Here is a 21,656-nt window from a genome sequence, read left to right as displayed (position 1 = left end):
ATCTTTTGAGTAACTTATTTTGAAAAATGAATTAATTCCTAAGTTTCAATAGTGAAGGCTCTTCTGGTGTTTATAGATAAGCCACTCTGTATTTTCCCTTTCAGAGGAGGCACTTCATTGTTAAAACTTCTTTCCCCCTCTAGAACTCAAAGCCCAATTCCAATAGGTTTAATTTGTCTGTCAACTTTCAGCTCCATTTATATATCCCAAGAACAATTGTCCCCACCCCGCTTCAAAAAAGTCTGCCATTGCTATTGGAATGAAAGTAGTAGCAGAAAAAAATGGGATTTACAGGATACACGATGGCCTTTAAAGATCCAGTCACTATCTCTTTCTTTTTGGTTTGTTTTCTTTGCATGTGTTTATATGGGTGTGTGCATGCTATGTGTGTATTTTGACTGAAATATTGAGACATTTCTTTGGCTATCAGACTTCTGAGAGAAATTGCTTTGTGCAGAAGCATAGCATAGATGTAAATATTGAACCAAATGTGCAGCTTTATGTTTATATTACAAAATTAGTTTTGGTCAGCTCTCCATGTACATGGCCAAAAGACTGAGAAAAATCCCAAGCTCTGGTGTGGACAGTGAGCACAATTATAGGTTATGCCAGTGTTGACAGTTCATTGAGCAAAGTCTTAGTTATTTTGGAGTCTCTTTTGCATTTCACTGGGGTATGAGTGGAAAAGACACTGTTCCCACTCTGTGGCCTTCCAGCAAACTGGAGGCCACACATGAGGGAGATGAAAAATGGAGGAAAAAGAGAAATGCGAGCTCCATTTTCTTCTCTCAAATCCACAAGTCATAGTGAGAAGAAAGCAACAAATGTTTTGGCACACAGTCCAGGATGCTCACCTCCAACAAAAATGAGAGAGAGAGAAAGAGAGAGAACCTTGTCCAGCTGAAGTAAAAACCAATAGTGAGCCTCACCGAATTGCTTCAACAATGGTACCCACTCCTTAGGTGGTGACAATAGACAGGAAAGATGGGAGAAATCAGGTTTCTTAGTTTTCCGGTAAGTACAAAGGTAAAAATTCGTTAACACAACTTTACACGCAGAAAGGAGCAGACTGACGATCGCTATTGCAATGACTTTGGTTAATAGGTTTCATAGTGAAATCAGCACTTAAAACCTGAAAGAATGCAGTCCTTCCTCCAGGTGGCAGGCTTGTATTCGCTTTGAACAGATCAGAGTTTTGGTTTGTTGTTGTTTTGGTTTAGTTTTCTTTTTCTTTTTCCTTAAAATGTTTCACATTTTCATAATATAAAAAAAGTAGTGGTTATTTGGTTTGCTTTTAGTCCATTAAAAAAAGTGGCTTTGGGGAGGCAGGTGGGAGAGGTAACTATCCTATTACACACACCTGTAATGGAGGACATTCCTTGTTTAAAAATTTCAAAAAAACTTTATTTTCTTTTTGGAAAACCAACGGACAGGTATAAACCATTCTGTCCACTTGGTAGTTTTCTTAGTCTTTTACTAACAGGAGGATGAATAGGTCTATTTAAAATTTTACTTTTAATTTATTATTTATTTACTTATTTATTTATTGTTTGGTGAAGTCACAAGGATGGAGTTTCTGCGGAGTTTGCTTCTGATTCTGGGTGGGTATCCCTTTAGGAATTTTCTTCCAGAGAGTCTGTTAAGGGCTCCAGGGGACCAGCTGTTGCCGGCTCATGCTGTTTTAAGCGTTTAATTGTGTTTTTCAGGGCTTGCCTCTTATTGCAGAACCAAACTCTAACTACTTCCCGGTCATAGTTCAGCTTCTCAGCAATTTCGGTCATTTCCTGTCCAGATGGGTGTGTGTTCTTCTCAAAGTGGGCATTGAGGATTTCAAGGGCCTGGGGTGTGAAGGAGGTGCGCCGCTTGCGCTTTTTGGATGGTTCACTCCCGATAAACTCGGTCAGGTTCTGCATACCTGCTCGATGGCGGGCCTCAGCCTCAGCCATCCACCGCTCAAGCACCGGCTTGATCTTCTGGGCACTTTTAGGGGTGATGTCCAGCTTTTCAAACCTGGCAGGATACAAAAGGCCAGGGTTCAGTTTGGCTGTCAGACTGCTAGCTATAGTGTTCTCTTGGGCTTCCTGTGGTAGGAAAAAGTGGCTTCTCAGGATGGTGTGTCTGGGGGGAAAATTGAGAAAGAACAGTCTTACACTGAGTCCTCTGCCAGGGTGGGCTGCCTGCCTGCCTGACTGACTGACTGGCAGAGCGAGTTCACTCCAGATTATCAGCCAGATGCAAGGTAACTGATCCCACTCAAGCCAGCACCCACCCTCCCAGCATGCTTCATGCCAGTGCATGCAGCCTGCACTGCACACACAAACACAGGTGATGGTGAGGAAGGTGGAGAAAACACGACATGCCAGCCTTCACAATGGAAACAAACAACTTGCAGATCTTTCTCCTCCTGTAAGCTCTTGAGATCTATGCTTTTATTTTAATCATACCACCACCATTTTCCCAATCTTCAAAAACCTTAAAGTAAAAATTAACACCAGAAAGTGACATCAAAGACAACAGCTGTCATGTTCTTTTGCTTAAAATGATTCTTTTGATGTTTTACATTTGGCTTTCCTTAAATTTCCCCCATTTATTTGATTATAGAAATATTACATCTATTATAATGGTGATGCCAACTAGGACAAGTTTCTTTTATAGCTCTCTTTTCATCGGGGTCTTATTTTAATCTCTGTCTGTCTCTGTCTCTCTCTGTTCTTCCACCTCCAACTCTCTGGTAACAAACAGTTTTCACCATGTGTAAGTCAGTAACATGTTCCTTTTTCAGGTAAAACATGTCCTGTTGCTACTTTACTGCTGGACTCAAAAAGCTGGACACATTGTAATTACTATGGACACCCCTCCCAAGATGTGCTAAGGCCACCTTGTGCTTTCTAAAACCTGTTCAGTGTAAGTGTACTTTTGCACCAGGGCACCAAGATGTGTTTAATGTGTGATATTTGCAAATGGTACTTGAATAATATTATTTTATGTAAATGAGGTCTTCTGTATATCAATTGCCATCACCAATTTTTTGCTACACTGACTTTAAAAAATATAAAGCGTCTTGGACAAAATTATGTACAGAGTTTAAATAGGTCATCCTGGTATAAACTTCATATTCATTTTCAATTAAATACAAAAGCATACCAATTTCTTTTGTTTGTTTGTTTGTTTGTTTATTCTAATTCCAAATTCAACAACCTGCTTTCTTTTAAAGTTCAGTGCAGTTGAAAAACAACTGTCTGACTGCAGAGTGCATCTTATTACAATAATCTGTTTTCATGGAGCTAAAATGAACCTGCTTGAGTCAGTCAGGGTATGTTTTATAAGGATGCTTGCAAAAGAACACAAAAGGATAAGCTTCTTTTATGTACAATAATCTTACTTTTGGAGCTTCACTTTAGATGTCTTATGCTGTGATAAGAAGTACAAATGGTATAAAATTTTAATGTGATTTCTGTAGCGTTCCTTTCCAAGCATAGTTCAAGGAGTTTTTGTTTATTTTGTTTATTTTAGAAAAACCCAACTTCTAGTACTAGTCAAAGAGGGAAGAAGTACATTTTGCAAAGTAAAGAATCATTTAGTGTCATTTAATGAGCTTGTCACTTGTGGCAAGCTTTCCCAGAGCTCTCACTGTCCTGTTAATTGCCACTATCACATTTTGCCATCATTCACTATAAAAGCTCCAAAACTCAAGCTCTTGATAGCATGATCCAGGGTTAACAGGGCCATGGCACAGGGAGAAAGCTTATGATGGGGTGCCCAGTGTATTGGTGGTGTTTTTCTCTGTGTCTCTCAAAAGGAAGGACTTATCCCAACAGCACCCAGGAGTTCCTGCAGCTAAGAGAGAAGTGACCCTTGGGGATGCAAACTCAAATGCAGACTCCTTTTCACCATTAAGTTAACTTGAATTGTTTCAAAGAGTTTGGTTTCTTTCAAGGCTTTAATTTTTTCTTGGTAGTTAGCTCCTAAAATTACCTAACTGAAATACCAGAAGCTAGAGAAAGGCCAAAAAGCCAAGGCATCTGACATATTCTGTTACACAGTGAATTCTTAAGGTCTCTTTTAATTTCAGCTATAGCTTTTTTGGCTTTCTCTGGGGAAGACTTTAGAAATTAACATATTTGATTGGGAATGCCCAAGAAATACTACCTATGTTAGTATAAAACATTAGATAGCACTTAAATCAATAAAAAGAAATCAGATAGTACTAAAAATAAGCCAAAGAGGACTTTAGCAACGATAGCAAATTGACAACAATTTAAAAACCTGTGGCTGCCTTTATCAAAAGGCTGTCAAGATGGAACAAAATTAATGTTTCCTGACACGGAGTAATAGTATTCATATCATTGATGCTGCTTGTTAGTGTTGATGCTTCCATACATATTGTTTGGACTAACATATACAAGCCTTGAAACAAATTTCCCAGCAGTGGTATCCTTGTACAGACTGAATAAAGGTTATTTTCTATAGGGAGGTATCTTATAAGAAAAAACAGTAGGGGAGGCCATAGAAGTGAGAGGATCCTATGGTGCTTTTTGTATTTAAGAACAATCAATGGGTTTTATGGAAAATCACTGAGCAAAATGTAAGCTGCAAGCTACAACCCCATACCGATGTTATTTATAACCTTAGTCTTAAACTGCAGGAAAAGTATACTTCCGTCCTTTCGGGAATACATTAAAAGTATAAAGAGCAGATAAAGACAGCATTTCATGGATCACCAAGAACAAAATCCACTTAAATGAGTTTAGAGTTGGTTTCTTGGCTTTTCCTGATGGAGGAGGACTCATAAGGCATTGCCCAAGAGGAAAAAGCTCTTATCAAAGTGCCTTTGTTACCTCATGCATAAACATGGGATTAGTGCAACACACACATGCATGCATGGGGTCTGCTTCTGGTGACTTGACCCAGATCAACTTGAACATAACCAAGGCTGTATTCTGTCATTTATTTGTTTTATTTGGGGGTGGAAGGTGGGATGGGGTAGGCCAGATTAGGCCAGATTCTCAATACCCTTTTCTGAGCCATATCAAGCAGTTTCTTTTTAAAAATGTGATTTTAAACTTGGGTTTGAGAAGGCAAGTAAAAAAATTCCTTTGAGGTCACATGGTGGTTAATTTTTTTTTTTTTTTTAAGATGCGTTTTCTTGGGAAATCCTGATAGCCATTCCTTGCAGAAATGGTGGGAGTGTAAACACCAACCAAGTCTGGCAGCTTTACATTTGCACAGGACACCTATCTCCAGACAGGAACAGTGGCTCTCAGCTCTGTAGGAGGGTAGGATAGTGTATTTCCAATGAGACCGCCTTGGAGGTTCTTTGCTAGTTGACAAGAGTTATCAAGCCAGTGCCTGCAGGTCTGCTTTAGCACTTTAATCTCCATCAGTATCACCAATTTCAACATACAGCCACCCTAAACTTTGTTCCCACACTTTACCCCTCCAGCTTTGCCCACCCGAAGAAAAGCTGAGCCGAAAGGAAAAATGAGGCCCAGGCTGGCCCGGAGAGGTAACAGCATACGGGCGCGGGTTACCTGCAGATGGCTGACTGGCTGTACGCAGGGCCCTCTGTAGCACTGAGAGCCTGTCCCACCTGAGTCTGGGTCAGGCCCAGGGACAGGCGCCGGATTTTAAAAGCTTTGGCAAATTCTCGGATCTCCTCCAGATTAACCCCATCCACCTCACCCGTTGCTGTTTGAGGATCTGTGGAGATGTTTTTAAAAATAGGTTCAATACATCATCACGCAACTAAGCAATATTTGTTTATTATGATTTATGGGAGAGTGGCCCTTTTTAATAGCACAGCAGTGAGGGAACCAACATTACATGATGTTATCTTTGTCTTCCAAGTGATGTACCAGACCCTCATCCTCAACTCATTACACCTCCACAAATCATTCTTCGAGATATTTCTATTCCAGATATTCCAGGGCTGCTCACATTGCCACTTCCACAATATGAGAACATGTTCCTTAGGGCTTAACAAATAGTTCAGGAAGGCAACTGCTGTGGGGGAAGCAACTCCATTTAGCCCATATATATGTCCAAATATTGTACAAAAATACAAAAATAAAAAGGTTTCTGTTTGCAATGTTTTAATTGAAATCTTTAGTGCTAAAAATTACCCTTGAAGAAAATAGTATTTTGTGTTTTTCCTTCACTCGATCACCAATGCAGCCAGGCTAACAGATGGAAATGTTGCCTAATTTCTTATGTTCACATTAACCCTTCCAAAGAGTGTGCTTATCGAGCTGTGAGGATAATATATCCCATTCCCACAAAGCAGTTTACTGACACGGATGCCTTTGTCCCTGAAAGGGCACATAATAAAAAGTGCCTACTGCAGGAAGTCCCCTTTGGTGCCAGCTAACTCGGTCAATTTAGGACTTACAGAGAGAAGTGACACAGCAGCTGGAGAACAAAACTCTCCTCCCCTGGCTACTGATCCCTGGATAATTGAAAGCACACACCAACCTGGAGACGGCATGGGTTGGGGATGGTGGAAGCTTTCAAAGTGCTGTTCCATCCTGCCAACAGTGAAGCCATTCTCCCTGCCAGCAACTCTATTGTTCTCACCTCATTTCTAGGACTTAGGTGAAAAGTTGTTCTCTTCCTCTTTCTGCACAATCACCCATCAATTTCAGTAAATTTGAGTACTTGTCTAAGGACTGTGGTCAACTATATTACTCTTCTGGGCTCAGGGCTCTAGACACACTTGTTATCATGAAAAGAAATAAATATTTGCATCTCAAGGGCCAATTTTTCAAGAACTTTTAAGTAAAAATGTTAAAATTTCTGGGGAGCTTGGAGCTTTATGTATAGATTCTCTCATTATATGGTAAATGGACTCAAAAGAATCAGCAATACAGATGTACACTGTACTTATCAGATTTTTACATGTCATTAGTCATAATTTCATTGTGGAAAAATTAAAAAGTGGTATAACCACAGCAATCAGTCTGTATTTAAGTGACTCCTGGGATCCCTAATGAGTGGAGGGAGGGGCCCAATACTCTGAATGAGAAAAAATTAGAGAAAAATACAAGGCAGAGTATCATCAAAAACTGATGGTATAACCATCCACACTGGAATTGGCAGAGAAGGGAGAGGTGACAGGAGAGATAATTCATCTGGATCATACCCAGCGAGCAGCTTTCAGAGAAAGAAGGCCTGTATTCTGGTCAGTGGGAACAGCTGACAGAGAGGCAAGGATGCAGGAAGAGCAAAGCCTGCAAGGGTTTTGGTAGGATGGAGTGGGGTAGGGTGAAGTAGGAGTGGTGAATATTTCAGTGTAGGACATTGAGACTAGATGGGAAGGGGCAGAGGGTTACTATAAAACTGATTTGGTTGTTAAGATTAATTAAAATACTGCCTTTTCTTTCAAAAATTCCTCCCACAAAACCAGCAGCACTTGGCTAGTAAAAGACTTGTTTGGGTTGTCGCTGGTGGATTATGCCCTCAGGATCTTAAATCCCACCAGCGCAGCAGCCTGGAGCCGTTTGAAAGATTTGCTAGGGATTTCAGGAAGTCACATCCACACGCACAGCACCTTTGAGCCCCTTCTCTCAGTTCTTCCTTTAAAAAATTCCTAGAGCAGAAGTTGCAAATGGGCAGCCTGCAAATAAAACTCAGCTTTTCTAGTGCTTACACATTTTTTGAATTACTTGCCAACAATCAAATATCGGGAGATTTCTAAAGAAAAATCTAGATTTTTCATGTTCTTTTGAAAATGTTAGAAGATTTGACTGCATCAGGACTATATTTGCACTTGGGAACAATCAGTGAGCTGGAACTGATTCTGGCTATTCTTTCATCCGGTCATCATGCTCATCTCCAAGCCCTTCTCAAAATTGTTGCCTTGCTGAACTTGTCTTGCCTTCTGAAGGGGGGGTGAGATTGGTGCTGGCTGTTGGTGGGGATGGTGGAAAAATATTAGGTAGTGCAATGGTTGTGCCTCCCTCCCCCAAGGGCCATAGTACATAAACAGAACAGATATGCAGTGTGGCTGTAATATTAACATTTCACAGGGCATCAGTGTAAGGGGTTGCTAAATGGGTTGTTGAAAAGCCACCATCTCTCAACATCACCCTTCTATAACCTCTGCTTGTGGGATTGTTATAAAAAAAAGTATTCATCTTTAAAGAAGCTGCCAGGTATGAATTAACTGCCTTATGTAAACATTCATCTGCTTTTTAGTGCTATTCACATAGCAAATAATGGGCATATTTACCAAATATTTCGGGAAATAAGAAACCATTTGGGAACATACAATGCAATTTGGGAGAACAGCTTACTTGTAATATGGTGACTTCACTGGGTTGTAGAAAATGATGTAGATTGTGATAATTAAATCAGGGGTTCCACTGTGCCATAAGCTATCACCATGCCTCTTTATGTTCACTTTATAGTTTTGGTTTTTCTGGTATTGACTGTCAGTCCTTTGCTGTCTAAGAATCAAGTTTACAGGCCAGGGGTTTAAGAAAAGTGTACAGAAAAGCCAAACCTGGCAAAGAATAAAAATATCAAATCTACCTATTTTTAAACAGTACTATGTAAATCTTAAACAAATTTGAGACCTTGTCAAGTCAATTGTTTAACTCTTCTAGATTTTCCTAAATCTCTGTTTATAGAAACTATATTTACCTCTGATGACTGGAGACTGAACAAAGTTTAACATAGGACAAGCTGTGTAGGTTTCTTTGAAGGTGTTCTAATTAATGAGTGTGCATATCTGGTAATTCTGAGCCCAGATGTGGTGTTCTTTGTACATGAAGTTTCTGTTATCATTGCTAACACATTAACTCTGTGTTCTTTTTCCTGGAGTGGGGAATATTTTTGGATAATCTGCCCATTCCAGTTCATCTGGCGCAATGCTAAGTTGAAAGTCTTTGAGCATGACATGGGTGGGTTCATTGACCCAGGTTTTGACCACAGTTTCAAGTCCAGTTTGACCCAGTTCAAACTATGACCTTGCCTTTTGGAAAGATTTGTCACTCCATTAACCATTCAAACTCAATTTAAAGATTAGGTACTATACCAAGTCCTTCTGTTTTATTTTATCTTCTAAAAATGAGATAACCATCTACTATATGCTCATTGTCCCTATATGTAAGTTGATGATAGCATTTATTTTGCTTTGTTCTCTGTGTTTCTTTGTAATCAGTTCATGACTTCCCCCAGGGAAGGGAGGACATCCTGCTTACTTTTGCTTTATTAATTTTTATCCCTGTGCCTGTATATACATAGTGCTCAATAAATGGTTTTTTTCTTTTAAGGTTGACTGACTCTGACCCTTCTTTTTCCCTGTAATTTAACCTACATAACAACTACATCTGAAGTATGGGATTTGGTGTCCCCACATTAGCTTATCTGCAGATTTAGTGAGTTTAATCTTAGAGAAAACTAATTTTAATTGAATATTTTATGCTTGAATATAAATTTTATAATATGCAATATGTCTAGTTTTTCTTTTCAGAGAAGCTCAAAGAAAAATTTATATTTTAATTGTAAGGCATGTGCCCAGGCTTTTAAAAAGCATTCAAAGATATTCAAGTGATTTATATATTTTGTCATTCAAATTTAACTGGATAAAATTTATGTGTAAAATTTTGTCTTTTACAGAAGCTCTAGTGTACAGCCCATTGACCGTTATCAACCCATCTTTGTCACCCATTAGATTTGTCACACAGGGTTTTATGTTCTCTCAGCTAAGATTGTATGTATCTGTTTCCTCTGACATAAAATGGTCAATATGGGTTGCACTTTTCAGGATCTATTTGATGCTAGCTTCAATATCTGAAAATGAGCATTTATAATACCTTATTGTGAGTATAAAAATGAGTAAAATATTGGAAGTGATTTAAAAATTCTACAAATAGAAGCTTAAACAGTGGTTTGAGAAAATACTCCATGTATTATTTATCAGAATATATTCCATGTATTATTCAACCTGTAGTTGGGTTGTGAGAGAAAAGGAAATTAACTAAATAACATGCTCAAAATCTGTAGCAACTATAAATCCAACAGTGGGTTTGTGTAAAACCTGATGATTGACCCTCTCATATCTTCCGAAGAAGGCTCCTCCTTCTGCCTCTGCATGTGAGTTTTGAGTTTCCTGTTTTAAGTACCTGTGTTAAAGGAGTCTTTCTCTCCCCCAGTTCTTTACATTTTAAATCAGGGATATGTAATATGGTTCATTAATTTTAGATTTAGGACTTAGATGCCCTGTTGGCCATTGTGCAATGGAAATCCCATCTGGCCATTAAGTTGCTCTGTTACTGATTTCTTAAAAAAGGAAAAATCTTTCCCTGCACAGCTTGAGACAAGTGAGGACTAAGTCCTGCCATTCATTCATCTGTATGCCCATTTATCCATTCACTCATCTCTCTATCCACCCAACATATGTTGAGTACAGTTTTTACCTTGTGTAAAGTACTGTATTTGTGGGGTTATTTGTACTTTTACTTCATATTTAACTTATTATTCCCTATAAGATATTTGGTGTTGTTTTATTTTCTTTAAGTATCAAAGCTTAATTGCCTATCCCAAATTTATTACCTTGCTGCCATATAGAAATAGAACATTTTATAGAAAGTTATGCAGAATATTGAATTGGGATACAGTTTGATTTTTTCCCACAACAATCATATGATCAGTTTTTTATTGAGGAAAAGATCTGACTGTAATTAAATTAATTTTATCCATGATTTTATTTAAGGAAAACTAGAGTTTCTGGCCAAAATGAGAGGAGTTTTTAAAAAAAATCTAAACAATCTAAAATAACAGGTTGATGGCAAGCTCCATGTATATCCTGAAACTTTGTTTGATGTTGACCCATCTTTAAAATCAAGAACATTTAGGCTAACCGATTGAAGTGCTTGGGTATTTTAATATCTTTCCATAATTCTTTATTCTCTCCTTCAATCCAAAAACATCTTAACAACATGTATGCACATATATATGTATATATACCTATATAAATGAATATATATAATATATATATATATTCTTTTTGAGGGGAATAATTTGTGTGGAGAGGATATGGCAATTCTCTATTTGCTATCCATTACTAAGTTTGCCTGTGATATGTGAGGATCCTTACTGCTTCCATTAGAATGGGCCATTCATGACACTTCACCAAACATAGATACTCACATCTGTCCTTGTTTTATGGCACAGATACCTATGAAGTGCTTTAGCCTTTAAATCCTGTAACTACTGGATTTTTGCCCCCTGGAGAACTACAATCTATGCACAAGTTGTGCCATGTTATATTTAAGCAAAAATTGTGCTAAATGTGAATAATTGACATTAAATTAGGCCATTGTCCCACTCTTCTTAACATGTTTGTATTTGCTTGTGATGCATATGCTGTCTTCACCCATGGTCAACTACCATTTCTACCTATATGGCTTATACTCAGGGAAGTAGACTTGCAGGCTTATTTTATTTTATGAGTGGTTGTCCAGAGATTTTCCATTGGATTCCAGCCCATGCAGCTTCACCCACATGACATTGGAGGCAGTTCATTGTGCACACACAGCTATCCATTTATAGGCTCCCTCTCTTTTATTTTCCCTGACATCCACAAATAGAATGGTAGGGGACTTCAAACACACAGAAAAGCAGTTGGACCTATGGGCTGAGTGCCTGTTGTTGGTTATTTCAATTATGAGCTATAAAGCCTATGCCTTGCAAGCTGATCAGTTTCTCCCTTCTGAAGTGGCAGGACTGACTGAGCATATGAGAAAGCACAAGAGGTGGAAACTAGTCCTTACAGGGACTTATTATGGGGATGTGCTTTGGGGGCCTGCATACCAAAGGAACCATGTGGCCCATGACATGGAATTCATTGAAATATTGGCTTAGTAGGGACAGGAAATTCCTCTTTGAGGTCGAGAGAATAGGAAAGAGTGAGGGAGGTAGAGTAGGAGGGAAACAGTGAGCTAGAACTAGAGCTAGAGCTAAAGAAGAGTAATAAAGGGAGAGAGAGAAAAGGGAAGGCATTGCAAACAGGCAACAAGAAGGCCACCATGATTTAACTGAGCCAGAAAGAATACTTACTGCTGACTAACTGGCCCACGCTCAAAGCTGAAGAAGAAGAGGACGAGGAGGAAGAAGAGGAAGGTTGCCGGACGGGGCTTTGAGACACAGATGCTTGGCTGTGGGCCAGGTGCAGAAGATTACCTTGGGAGGCTGCTTGACCCACTGACGTCTGGGAGGGTTGGTGGAGCTACATAGGGGGGATGTAAAAAATACACAAATGAATGACAAATTAGGGGGAAAATACTAGGGAACAAAATTTCATCTGGGGTTGAATCATTTTATTTCCAAGAATATATACCGGTACTTCTCAGGAAGAGTGAACATCCTCCTACACAACAGTCAGGTTTTATTTTATTTGTTTTATTTTTATTTTTTGTATATAATATATTGCTGCTTGCTTAATAGGCATTTCATTAGTAATTTTAAATATATTATTAATTCCCTACTTGGTTTGCTGGAACACCTAATTTTCTACATTTCCTGACCACCATGTGTAGCTAGACTCTTTCTGCCTGTTCAATTACAGCACATTTGACAGAGTTCTCAAGTATATATAGATAAACTATAATGCTTACAATCAACTTGGAATACAAAACTCAATATAAAGATGTGGCTATGTTCAACCAGTTGTCTTATGTAAGTGGTATTTTTAAGAACGTTCCAATTTAGTAAGGTTAAATATATATAGGAACTCTTTTTCTTTCCCAGACCAAAGGGTCTGGATGTATGACTGTGCAGTTGGGAAAAAGGATCTCTAATATCCTATAAAAAATTAAGAAAGAAGTTGGTACAACCAGGACAGAAATATCTATTAACATTTGTAGATCTCACTTGTCACTTTCCTACTCTGTGGCAGCACTCCGTTCAGGACTTTCATGCATTCTCTTATCGAATTCTCATGTCAGCTTGAGAAGTGCGTTATTACTTTGACTGCTATTTTTTTAAAAAGGTTATTTATTTATTAATAATTTATTTATTTGTTTGTTTATTTATTTATTTATTTTTAGAGAGAGGGGAAAGGAGAAAGAGAGGTAGAGAAACATCACTGTGTGGTTGCCTCTCACTTGCGCCCCCAACTGGGGACCTGACGTGCAACCTAGTCATGTGCCCTGACCGGGAATCGAACCAGCGACATTTGGCTTGCAGGCCAACGCTCAATCCACTGAGCCACAGCAGCCAGGTTGACTGCTATTTTTTAAAAACATGGAAGCTGAGGCATTGAAATGTGAGGTTTTGTAGGTTCATTTGGCAGGTGTGGAGAAGCTGGTCTGTGGACATAAGAAGTCTGACCTTGGGCTCAAGCTCTTAGTAACAATGCCACAAGTAAGAATTTACTTAATTTAAAATATTTTGTGTGCTTTACGGAAGGCTGTTTCTATGCCCATTTAGATATGACTCTTTCACAGGTTATCAAAGGACTGTTGTTCTGAGAGGTGAGAAGAGCTCAGCTGAGGAAAGGAGAGAGGAAAAGGAAATGATTGCAGGTGCCAGTTCCACTTAAAGAGCCAAGAGAGATCTCTTTTGATCTGTGTCTTGCCTTCTTAGAAAGCTGTCAAAAGGGCAGCCCAGGACCCTCAACAGTAGCCACCTGCCACATTTGTTAATTGGACATAGCCCTTTTTAGCTTACAAAGTGCTTTCATAGCCATATTCCCACTTAGAGAGGTGAGGAAAGTTTATTTATTTATTTATTTATTTGTTTATAGATTATATTTTATTGTTTATGCTATTACAGTTGTCCCAAATTTTCCCCCTTTCTCTGTCTGCACCCAGCACCACCCCGCCTCAGGCAATCCCTACCCTATTGTCTATGTCCATGGGTCCTTCATATATGTTCTTTGGCTACTCTATTTCATATGCTGTACTGTAGCTTCAGCTTCACTGGAGAGGACACTCCAGCGACATTGCAAGATGTCGATTCAACACGGGAGAAGACAGATACCGTGTCACTCCCGAGTCGGACTGCACAGCCATTCTCAGCGGTGCAGATAGACTCTTAAGAAGCTACACCATCGTCTCTCGAGACGGACGGCTGCCGCCGCCGACGACTTTACATCCTCATGACTATTCTGTAACTACCCACTTGTACTTCTTAATTCCTTCTCCTTTTTCACCTATTCCCCCTGTCTCTGTCCCATCTGGCAACCATCAAGATGTTCCCTGTATCTATGATTCTGTTTCTGTTCTGGTTGCTTGTTTATTTTGTTTTTTAACACTCAATTGTTAATAGATATGTATTTATTGCCATTTTATTGTTCATACTTTTGATCTTCTTATTAAAGAAGACCCTGTAGCATTTCATATAATACTGGTTTGGTGATGATGAACTCCTTTAGCTCTTTCTTGTCTGGGAAGCTCTTTATCTGTCCTTTGATTCTAAATGATAGCTTTGCTGAGTAATCTTGGTTGTTGGTCCTTACTTTTCATCACTTTGAATATTTCTCGCCAGTCCCTCCTAGCCTGCAGTTTTTTTTGATAAATCAGCTGACAGTCTAATGGGAGCTCTCTCGTAGGTAACTAACTGCTTTTCTGCTGCTGCTTTTTAGACTGCTTTTTAGATTCTCTCCTTGTATTTAACCTTTGACACTTTAATTAAGATGTGTCTTGGAGTGAGTCCATCTTGTTTAGGATTCTCTGGGCTTTCTGGACTTTTATGCCTATTTCCTTCACCAAGTTAGGGGCGATTTGCTTCATTATTTTTTCAATATATTTCCAATTTTTTGCTCTTTCCCTCCTCCTTCCTGCACCTCTATGAATGTGAATATTGGATCCCTTGAAGTTGTTCTGGTGGCTCCTTACATTATCCTCACTTTTTGGGATTCTTTTTCTTTGCTGTTCTGGTTGGTTTGTTTTTGCTTTCTTAGTTCCAAATCGCTGATTTGGTTCTTGGCTTCATCCACTCTACTGTTCATTCCCTATAAATTGTTCTTTATTTCAATTAGTGTATCCTTTGTTTCTGACTGGGTTTTTTAATGCTGTTGAGGTTCTCACTAAGTTCATTGAACATCCTTATAACCAGTGTTTTGAATTCTGCATCTGATAGACTGTTTTTCTCCATTTTTAAAAGTTCTTTTTCTGGACTTTCGTTCTGTTATTTCATTTAGGTCATGTTCTTTGTCTCCTCATTTAGGCAGCTCCCCTGTGTTTGTTTTTATGTATTAGGTAGAGCTACTATGTCTCCAAGACTTGATAGAGTGGCTTAAGGATGTCATCCTGGGAGTAAAATCAGGTCAGGCCCTGAACTTTGGTGTAAGAGACAACTGTAAAACAGACACCAATCGTTTTGTTTGGCATGATTCTAGAAATGGAATCATTCAACATGTATTCTTTTCGTACCTGGTTTCTTTTGCTTGAATACTTTTCTTTTGAGATTCATCAATTTTGCGGCATGTATCAGTACCTCATTCCTTTTTTTAATTGCTAAATAGTATATACAATAAATATCTGTATATAAATCTATGCCATAGATTGTTTACTCACTCATTAGTTGATAGACAGGTTGAGGCTTTTACATATAAAGCTGTTATAAACATTTATTTACAAGTCTTTGTGTGTACTTATGTTCTCACTTATGTAAACACCTAGAAGTGGATTTGTGGAAATTACTGGATCTTACTGTAAACGTGTATTTAATTTTTAAAAAACTACCAAGCCACTATCCAAAGTGATTGCATTATGGTAATTTATAGTCTCACCAGCAACATAGTTGTTCTACATCATTGTCAAAACTTGGGAATACCAATTTTTTTAATTCCCTAAAGTGTTTTTAACCATCAATTAACATTTTATCTTCAAACAATTGTTAGTAAGATGCTACTTTGGAAACATGTTTAAGAAGCTATTTTTTTTTTTTTTGGTTCCCTATGATAATGCTTTTGCTGTCTGGAATCTCACTGTATTCTTATGCAGATGCACCTGGCATGATTTGGAGAAGTTAACAACTGGCCCAAGGTCATGTGGTCTGCTGAACATTAGGATCCAGATTTCCACCTATAGTTCAGGGCTTCATGATGCCATCCTGTCCCCCTACAGAATTGTCTGCAGTTATATTTCAAGTGAACATCCTATTGTTACTCAGCTTTGCTAAGTGGAGGCTAGATTGTGAACTAAAGATAGTTATAATTGACATGAAATCCAAATTGATAGCCAATCTCCCGAGCACATAATCAACAATTAAATCCAATAATTTTGTTCTGTAGGAACACACATTAAAGATTAAATCTATTTTAATTTGTTTAATAAAATGTGATGGATATTTGCATGTTAGTTTCCCCCCCTCTAACCTATTGAGTTGTACTTCTAAATATTGTTACTAGACAAAATATTTTTTACAGTTTTGACTTACTGACTCATGAGATAGTCTTCAGTTTTACCACTTCATCAATATTTTATTGGACCTGGGTGTGGTAAAGTACCATCAAAGAACTGCATAAGACAATAATCAATTTAATTTTTCTCCCTCAGATACAACTCAGTAAAGAAAAAATTACTAGGCTTCAATCTCACTTAGAAGTTATACAAAAGCAAGGTTGGGCTTATGCATTTAGCTATGCAGGAGAAGGAATCTGAGAGAAAAACAAACTAGTCCTATGTCTACACAGTTGAAGAACAAGATGAATCTAAGATATCTAAAAATCTAAGAAAGATATATTTCTTCTAAGGGAAATAAATATTTTTAAAGGACACTGGGGTCCCGTATATCCTCTAGAGTTCAACCAGATGGTTCAGAAAAACTAAAAAATAAATAAATAAATAAATAAATAAATAAATAAATGTTTCTAACTTATCAAGAATCAAGACTATATAAGTAGTAACATACTAATGGAGCCTATGTATGTTCTCCCAATTGCTAGGGTAGACATATATTTGTTAATTACAGAATCACTTGTGAGCCCATGTAGACTAGCTTGTTGTGCATATCAAAATAAACCCAGAGATTGATTTCTATTTCATAAATTCTGCCCTCAAAAAAGGAGGATATTAGAGGTAACATTTCTGTTACCTCTCATCCCTAAAACTACAATTCTTTCAGGTAAACTTTAAAAATAGCCTTATCTTTGATATTCTTAGTTTAATGATTTTAATACATTGATCTTAGAAATTTTATGCTTAATAATAAAAGAGAAAGGCAAGATTTAAGCTACTTTATGAGACAACTTTGGGATTCAATATAAATATTTAATATGATTTAAGTAAACAGCATTAGAAAATGTTATTTAATTAGATTTAATCATGTTTTTACAGACACTGACGACTGTGAAAATAATATGTAATTATATTGAAAATTATTGGCAACAGAAATAGGTGAAGAGAAAGGAAAATTTAGAAGCTTAAATAAAGGCCGATATTTTATTATATTACCTTGATCTTGAGAGGCTATCTCTACGGACTCCATTTATTATATGCTTCCTATGTCTTCTTACACACATTGTTTTTAAATCTGGAACTAGCCTCTTTGGTATTGATGATAATGATTACAGAAGAGAAAATAGACTTTAAAAGATTAAATGGCTATGTGGGATCACACAGCTACTATAAGTGAGCTTTGAATTCAGGTAAGGCTGACTGGGAGCATCTCAACTCCTGGCTACCACTCATGATTAGTGGTTATGAGTCAAAAAAATAGCAGGAAGCTTAGTTGGGAGGTATGGGAACAAATGAGATGTATTCTAGCTGAGCATGGTGAACTGTACTTTAGATATGACAGCACTTGTGTAGATTGTGATTTGTCAATTTGAATACATTTCATCTGTTTTTTTAAAATATGAAAATTTAAATATTTTTCTAGTTTAGGGTTATTTTTTAAAGGTTCCAAAGTATGTAAATTTTCATAATTTTAAAGAAAACATGATAGTCTTTGAATGGCTGGAATGTTATCTAAAAATATAACAATTTTGGTATAGTCTAGGACACTTCTCAGATGGAGTTGCTTTTAGATTGTCCTTTGGTTAGTAAAACTAATCCTGGTTACCTGTTGTACACCAAACTCATTTTTCTCAGTATCTGTTTATATGACCATAGTTTCTATTTTATTTACTATAGCTTCACTAAACTACTAAAGGAGATGAATTTTACCCCCAGCTAGATGTGATAATCAGTTTCCTGAATTTTTTTGAGCTTTAAGTTGATGTAAATACAATAGGTTGTGTTATGGGATGAATTGTGTCCCACCTTAAACTCATATATGTTGAAGTCCTAACCTCCAGTACTTCAGAATGTGACTATATTTGGAGATAGGGTCTTCAAAGAGGTAATTAAGCTAAAATGAGGTATTAGAGTGGAACCGCTTCTAATATGAGTGATTTTTTTTTTAAGAAGAGGAGATTAGGACACAGACAGGTAGAGGGGAAAGGTCCTATGAGGACACAGGGAGAAGATGGTTATCTGCAAGCCAAGCAAAAGCCTTGGAAGTCACTGATACATTGATCTCAAACTTCTAACCTTCAGAACTGTGAGACAATAGATTTTTGTTGCTTAAGCCACCTGATCTGTTGCACTTTGTCACTGCAGCCTGAGCTGACTAATAATACAGGCTGAGAGACTGGAGGTCAACAAAAAACAGAGGGAAGGGACAGTTCATGTTATCCTGGGGCTCTGCATTATCAGAGGAGAGAATAAATGAGAATGAATAAGAAACAGGGAAAAACAGGATTCAGAGTCTAAAAAGCTTTATACAGGCACATCTCATTTTATTGCATTTCACTTTATTGTGCTTCAAAGATACTGCATTTCTTAAAATTGAAGCAGGACCCTCCATCAGCAGAGATTACAACTCTATTGTGACACTTGCTTTATTGTGGTGGTCTGGAATTGAACCTGAAACATCTGAGATGTGTCTGTACTACTTGCTGCCACTCACAGGCTGGCTTCATTGTTTTGTTAGTGTTGGATGGCACTGCCAGAGTGTTTAATATATTCAACAAAAATAGATTCAAGTACAAGCACACTTTAAACACTTTCTTGATTTTTGGTGCCACTACTCTCCATATATCTTCTGTGTGTAACAAACTAGATCCTTAATAATGTTTTAGTTTCTGGAATAAAGTATCTTCTAATTAAATTCATAATTTATATAAAAATAAGTGAGATGACAAGTGTCTTGGAATATGGAATAAAATACAGAACATGCTAGACAGGTTGGAAAAGTAAATATATATCAACAGTAAAATTCAAATGGGATTAAATATAGAGAAATTCATTTGGAGAGGAAACAATTCTCCAAACATGCAAGTGAAAAATGAAGGTGATCTGGGCTTTTCTAAGTATGTCAGGGAGCCACAATCAACGATGTGTAAATCTGTAAGTGGTTCAGTGGAGAAAGTGAATATCGCCCCAGGAAGTCGAGCAGAATTGAGAACAAGCAAGACTTTGTGACTTCCCTCTCTATCTGCACTGGCTGGCATTTGTCTGAGTACTCTGTACTTTATGACAGCTGTAGGAGAAATTAAATCAGTTCTCAAGATTTAACATTTGGCAGATTCACCTGTGGGCAAACTGTTAAAACACAGATCACTGGGCCCCACCCCCAGAGTCTCTGATGCAGTCGGTCTGGGGTAGGGCTCAAGAAGTTGTGTTTCTAACAATTTTGGAAGAAACTTCTCTTTAAAAATAAAGGTAAAGTAAATTGATTCATTATGCTTAGACAGGAAAAGCCAGAGCCCAGATGTAATCAGAACCTTCAATAATTAGGAGGACATGATGAATGCCTGAGTGTTACTGAAGAGTTCATTCTACTGTGGACAGGACAAGCGTGCAAGTCTTAGATTTGCTGAAAGAGTTAGGCTTGACATCAGGATTATCTAACTGAAAAATTATGAGGACCTGGACCATGAGATCTAGGAGAGATTTTAGTTATCTTTGTGGAATGTTTGAAAAGCAAGGAGGGAATTATCCTTTTGGCAGAGTTTAGGAGACTTACTGGATCTTCCATCCATCTTTCTTCCATGACTAGAAAACAGCCCTTTAAGCAGGAGGAGGAGCCTCAAATGTAAAGCTCCACTTATTGTCTGCAGGAAAGTAAGTAAGAGAGAAGCGCCAACAGTCTCAAGAGAGCTGAAAGAAGTGTGGCTCCTGCTAGGCTGTGAGGACCTGAGGAAGTGAGGGGAGTAAGATGAGAGCAGGATTCATGGAAGATACCCAGACACAGGTAGGGAAGGCCAAGTCAGTCCTCAGACAGAGTTGTGACACAGCAGGGCTTATCAGGGACAGTGACAAGATGAGAGTTAGATATTAGTACAGAACAGAAAATGAGGGATTTAATGTAGCTGAGATGATAAAGCGGGAGAGTGTGGCAAAGGGAATGGTTTGATAATTTAAAGAGATTAATAAAGAAGACAATGCTGTGTGGAAGGTCTTCTTAAGCTGCCTTCAGGTGCTAACTTAGAATGTATTGGAAAATGACAGAACCAAAAAGCTACAGAAGGGCCTGAACTAGGTTTCTTTGGAAGCATGGCTCTGGGGTGCTAGTGCCTTGGATGGGGAAACACTACAATTTGTCGACAGTTAAACTGAACTCAATTGACTGAACACCCACCATGCACCAGGGTCCAAACAAGACTGAATCAGTCTGGTCCCTGCCTTTCAGGAGTAGACTGTTAATGACAGTATAGTTTGAGAACATGAATGGAGCATGGGATAAACAGAGATGAGGTAGCAATGCAGTGAAGCTTTATGAAGGAGGGATCCTGGACAAAGGGACAATGGCAGGAGATTGCCAGACAGAGAATGTGGGTAAGGCATTCCAGGCCAGGAGCACAGAATGCTCAGGGAGCACATACCCTGTTGGCTAGGCTTGGCAGGGAGTGACAAGAGGAGACCCGAGAGGTGAGGTACCCAGATGTATGGCTGGAAGGTCAAGGGTTGTTTTGTACTGGGGTTACTGATATACATTTCATCCTTCTAGGAGTACCCCTATGCTATTTTAGAACCCTTGTGTGTGGAAATGCCTCATTTAGGTCACATTCTGGGAGGCTTGAAGGAAAAAATGGGAACCACTACTGCAGGCAAGGATTGGGAAGGGAAGTTGATTTTCAAGAATAGATAAGCAAGAACATTTTTGTAATTAGCTGAAAAAATGGATGGAGGTGAATAATCATATGGCATTTTAGAGAGCTTAGAAAAACCACCTTCTTCTTGCTTCCTATTAACAAGTTTACTTTTTGAAGATCAATTAAGTACCTTCATGGATCACACTCTCCAAGTATTAGAGATATGGTATTTAATTTTTGAATAATATTGACGCTTTGATTTTACATATTGCAGCACTATTCCTCTCAACTTTTGTTGGAACTTAATCAATGAAAGAGTAAGTATATACAAAAATGATGTCTTTGCTGCTTATGAAGAAATCAGTAATTCACAGTCACAGGTTAATAAGGGCAAACCAGGGAGTCTGGAACACTCTAATTTTGGGGGATTGGAGTTCACCACCATTCCTATTAGCAGCAAAGTCCTATGGAGGGAGCAAAGGGTTATTTTAAGCTCCACCAAATATTTTTGTATTAAATAATATTTTCATGCATAGAAAGATTCTCTCTCTCTCTCTAGCTCACTCTCTGTCTCTCTGTCTCTCTCTGTGTCTTTCTTCTAGTCCTTTTCTGACCTTTATTTTCTTAT

At 38.1% G+C, this 21,656-nt stretch overlaps 1 protein-coding gene across 1 annotated transcript in view; it reads right to left on the bottom strand.

Moving 5' to 3' along the window:
• Positions 1-1,613: 1,613 nt before the first annotated feature.
• Positions 1,614-21,656, bottom strand: part of POU6F2 (POU class 6 homeobox 2) — a 724,957-nt gene continuing 704,914 nt past the window's right edge. The window contains exons 8-10 of the mRNA XM_090286751.1: positions 12,061-12,229; positions 5,532-5,700; positions 1,614-2,118 (exon numbers count right to left, since the gene is read on the bottom strand). Of these exons, the coding sequence (XP_090142877.1) occupies positions 1,614-2,118; positions 5,532-5,700; positions 12,061-12,229 (843 nt within the window). The remainder of the gene's footprint in view (positions 2,119-5,531; positions 5,701-12,060; positions 12,230-21,656) is intronic.

Source organism: Furipterus horrens, unplaced genomic scaffold, assembly GCF_987537825.1.
Source record: "Furipterus horrens unplaced genomic scaffold, mFurHor1.1.pri manual_scaffold_9, whole genome shotgun sequence".
Taxonomy (NCBI): Eukaryota; Metazoa; Chordata; class Mammalia; order Chiroptera; family Furipteridae; genus Furipterus; species Furipterus horrens.
This window is presented reverse-complemented; position numbering and strand designations above follow the sequence as displayed.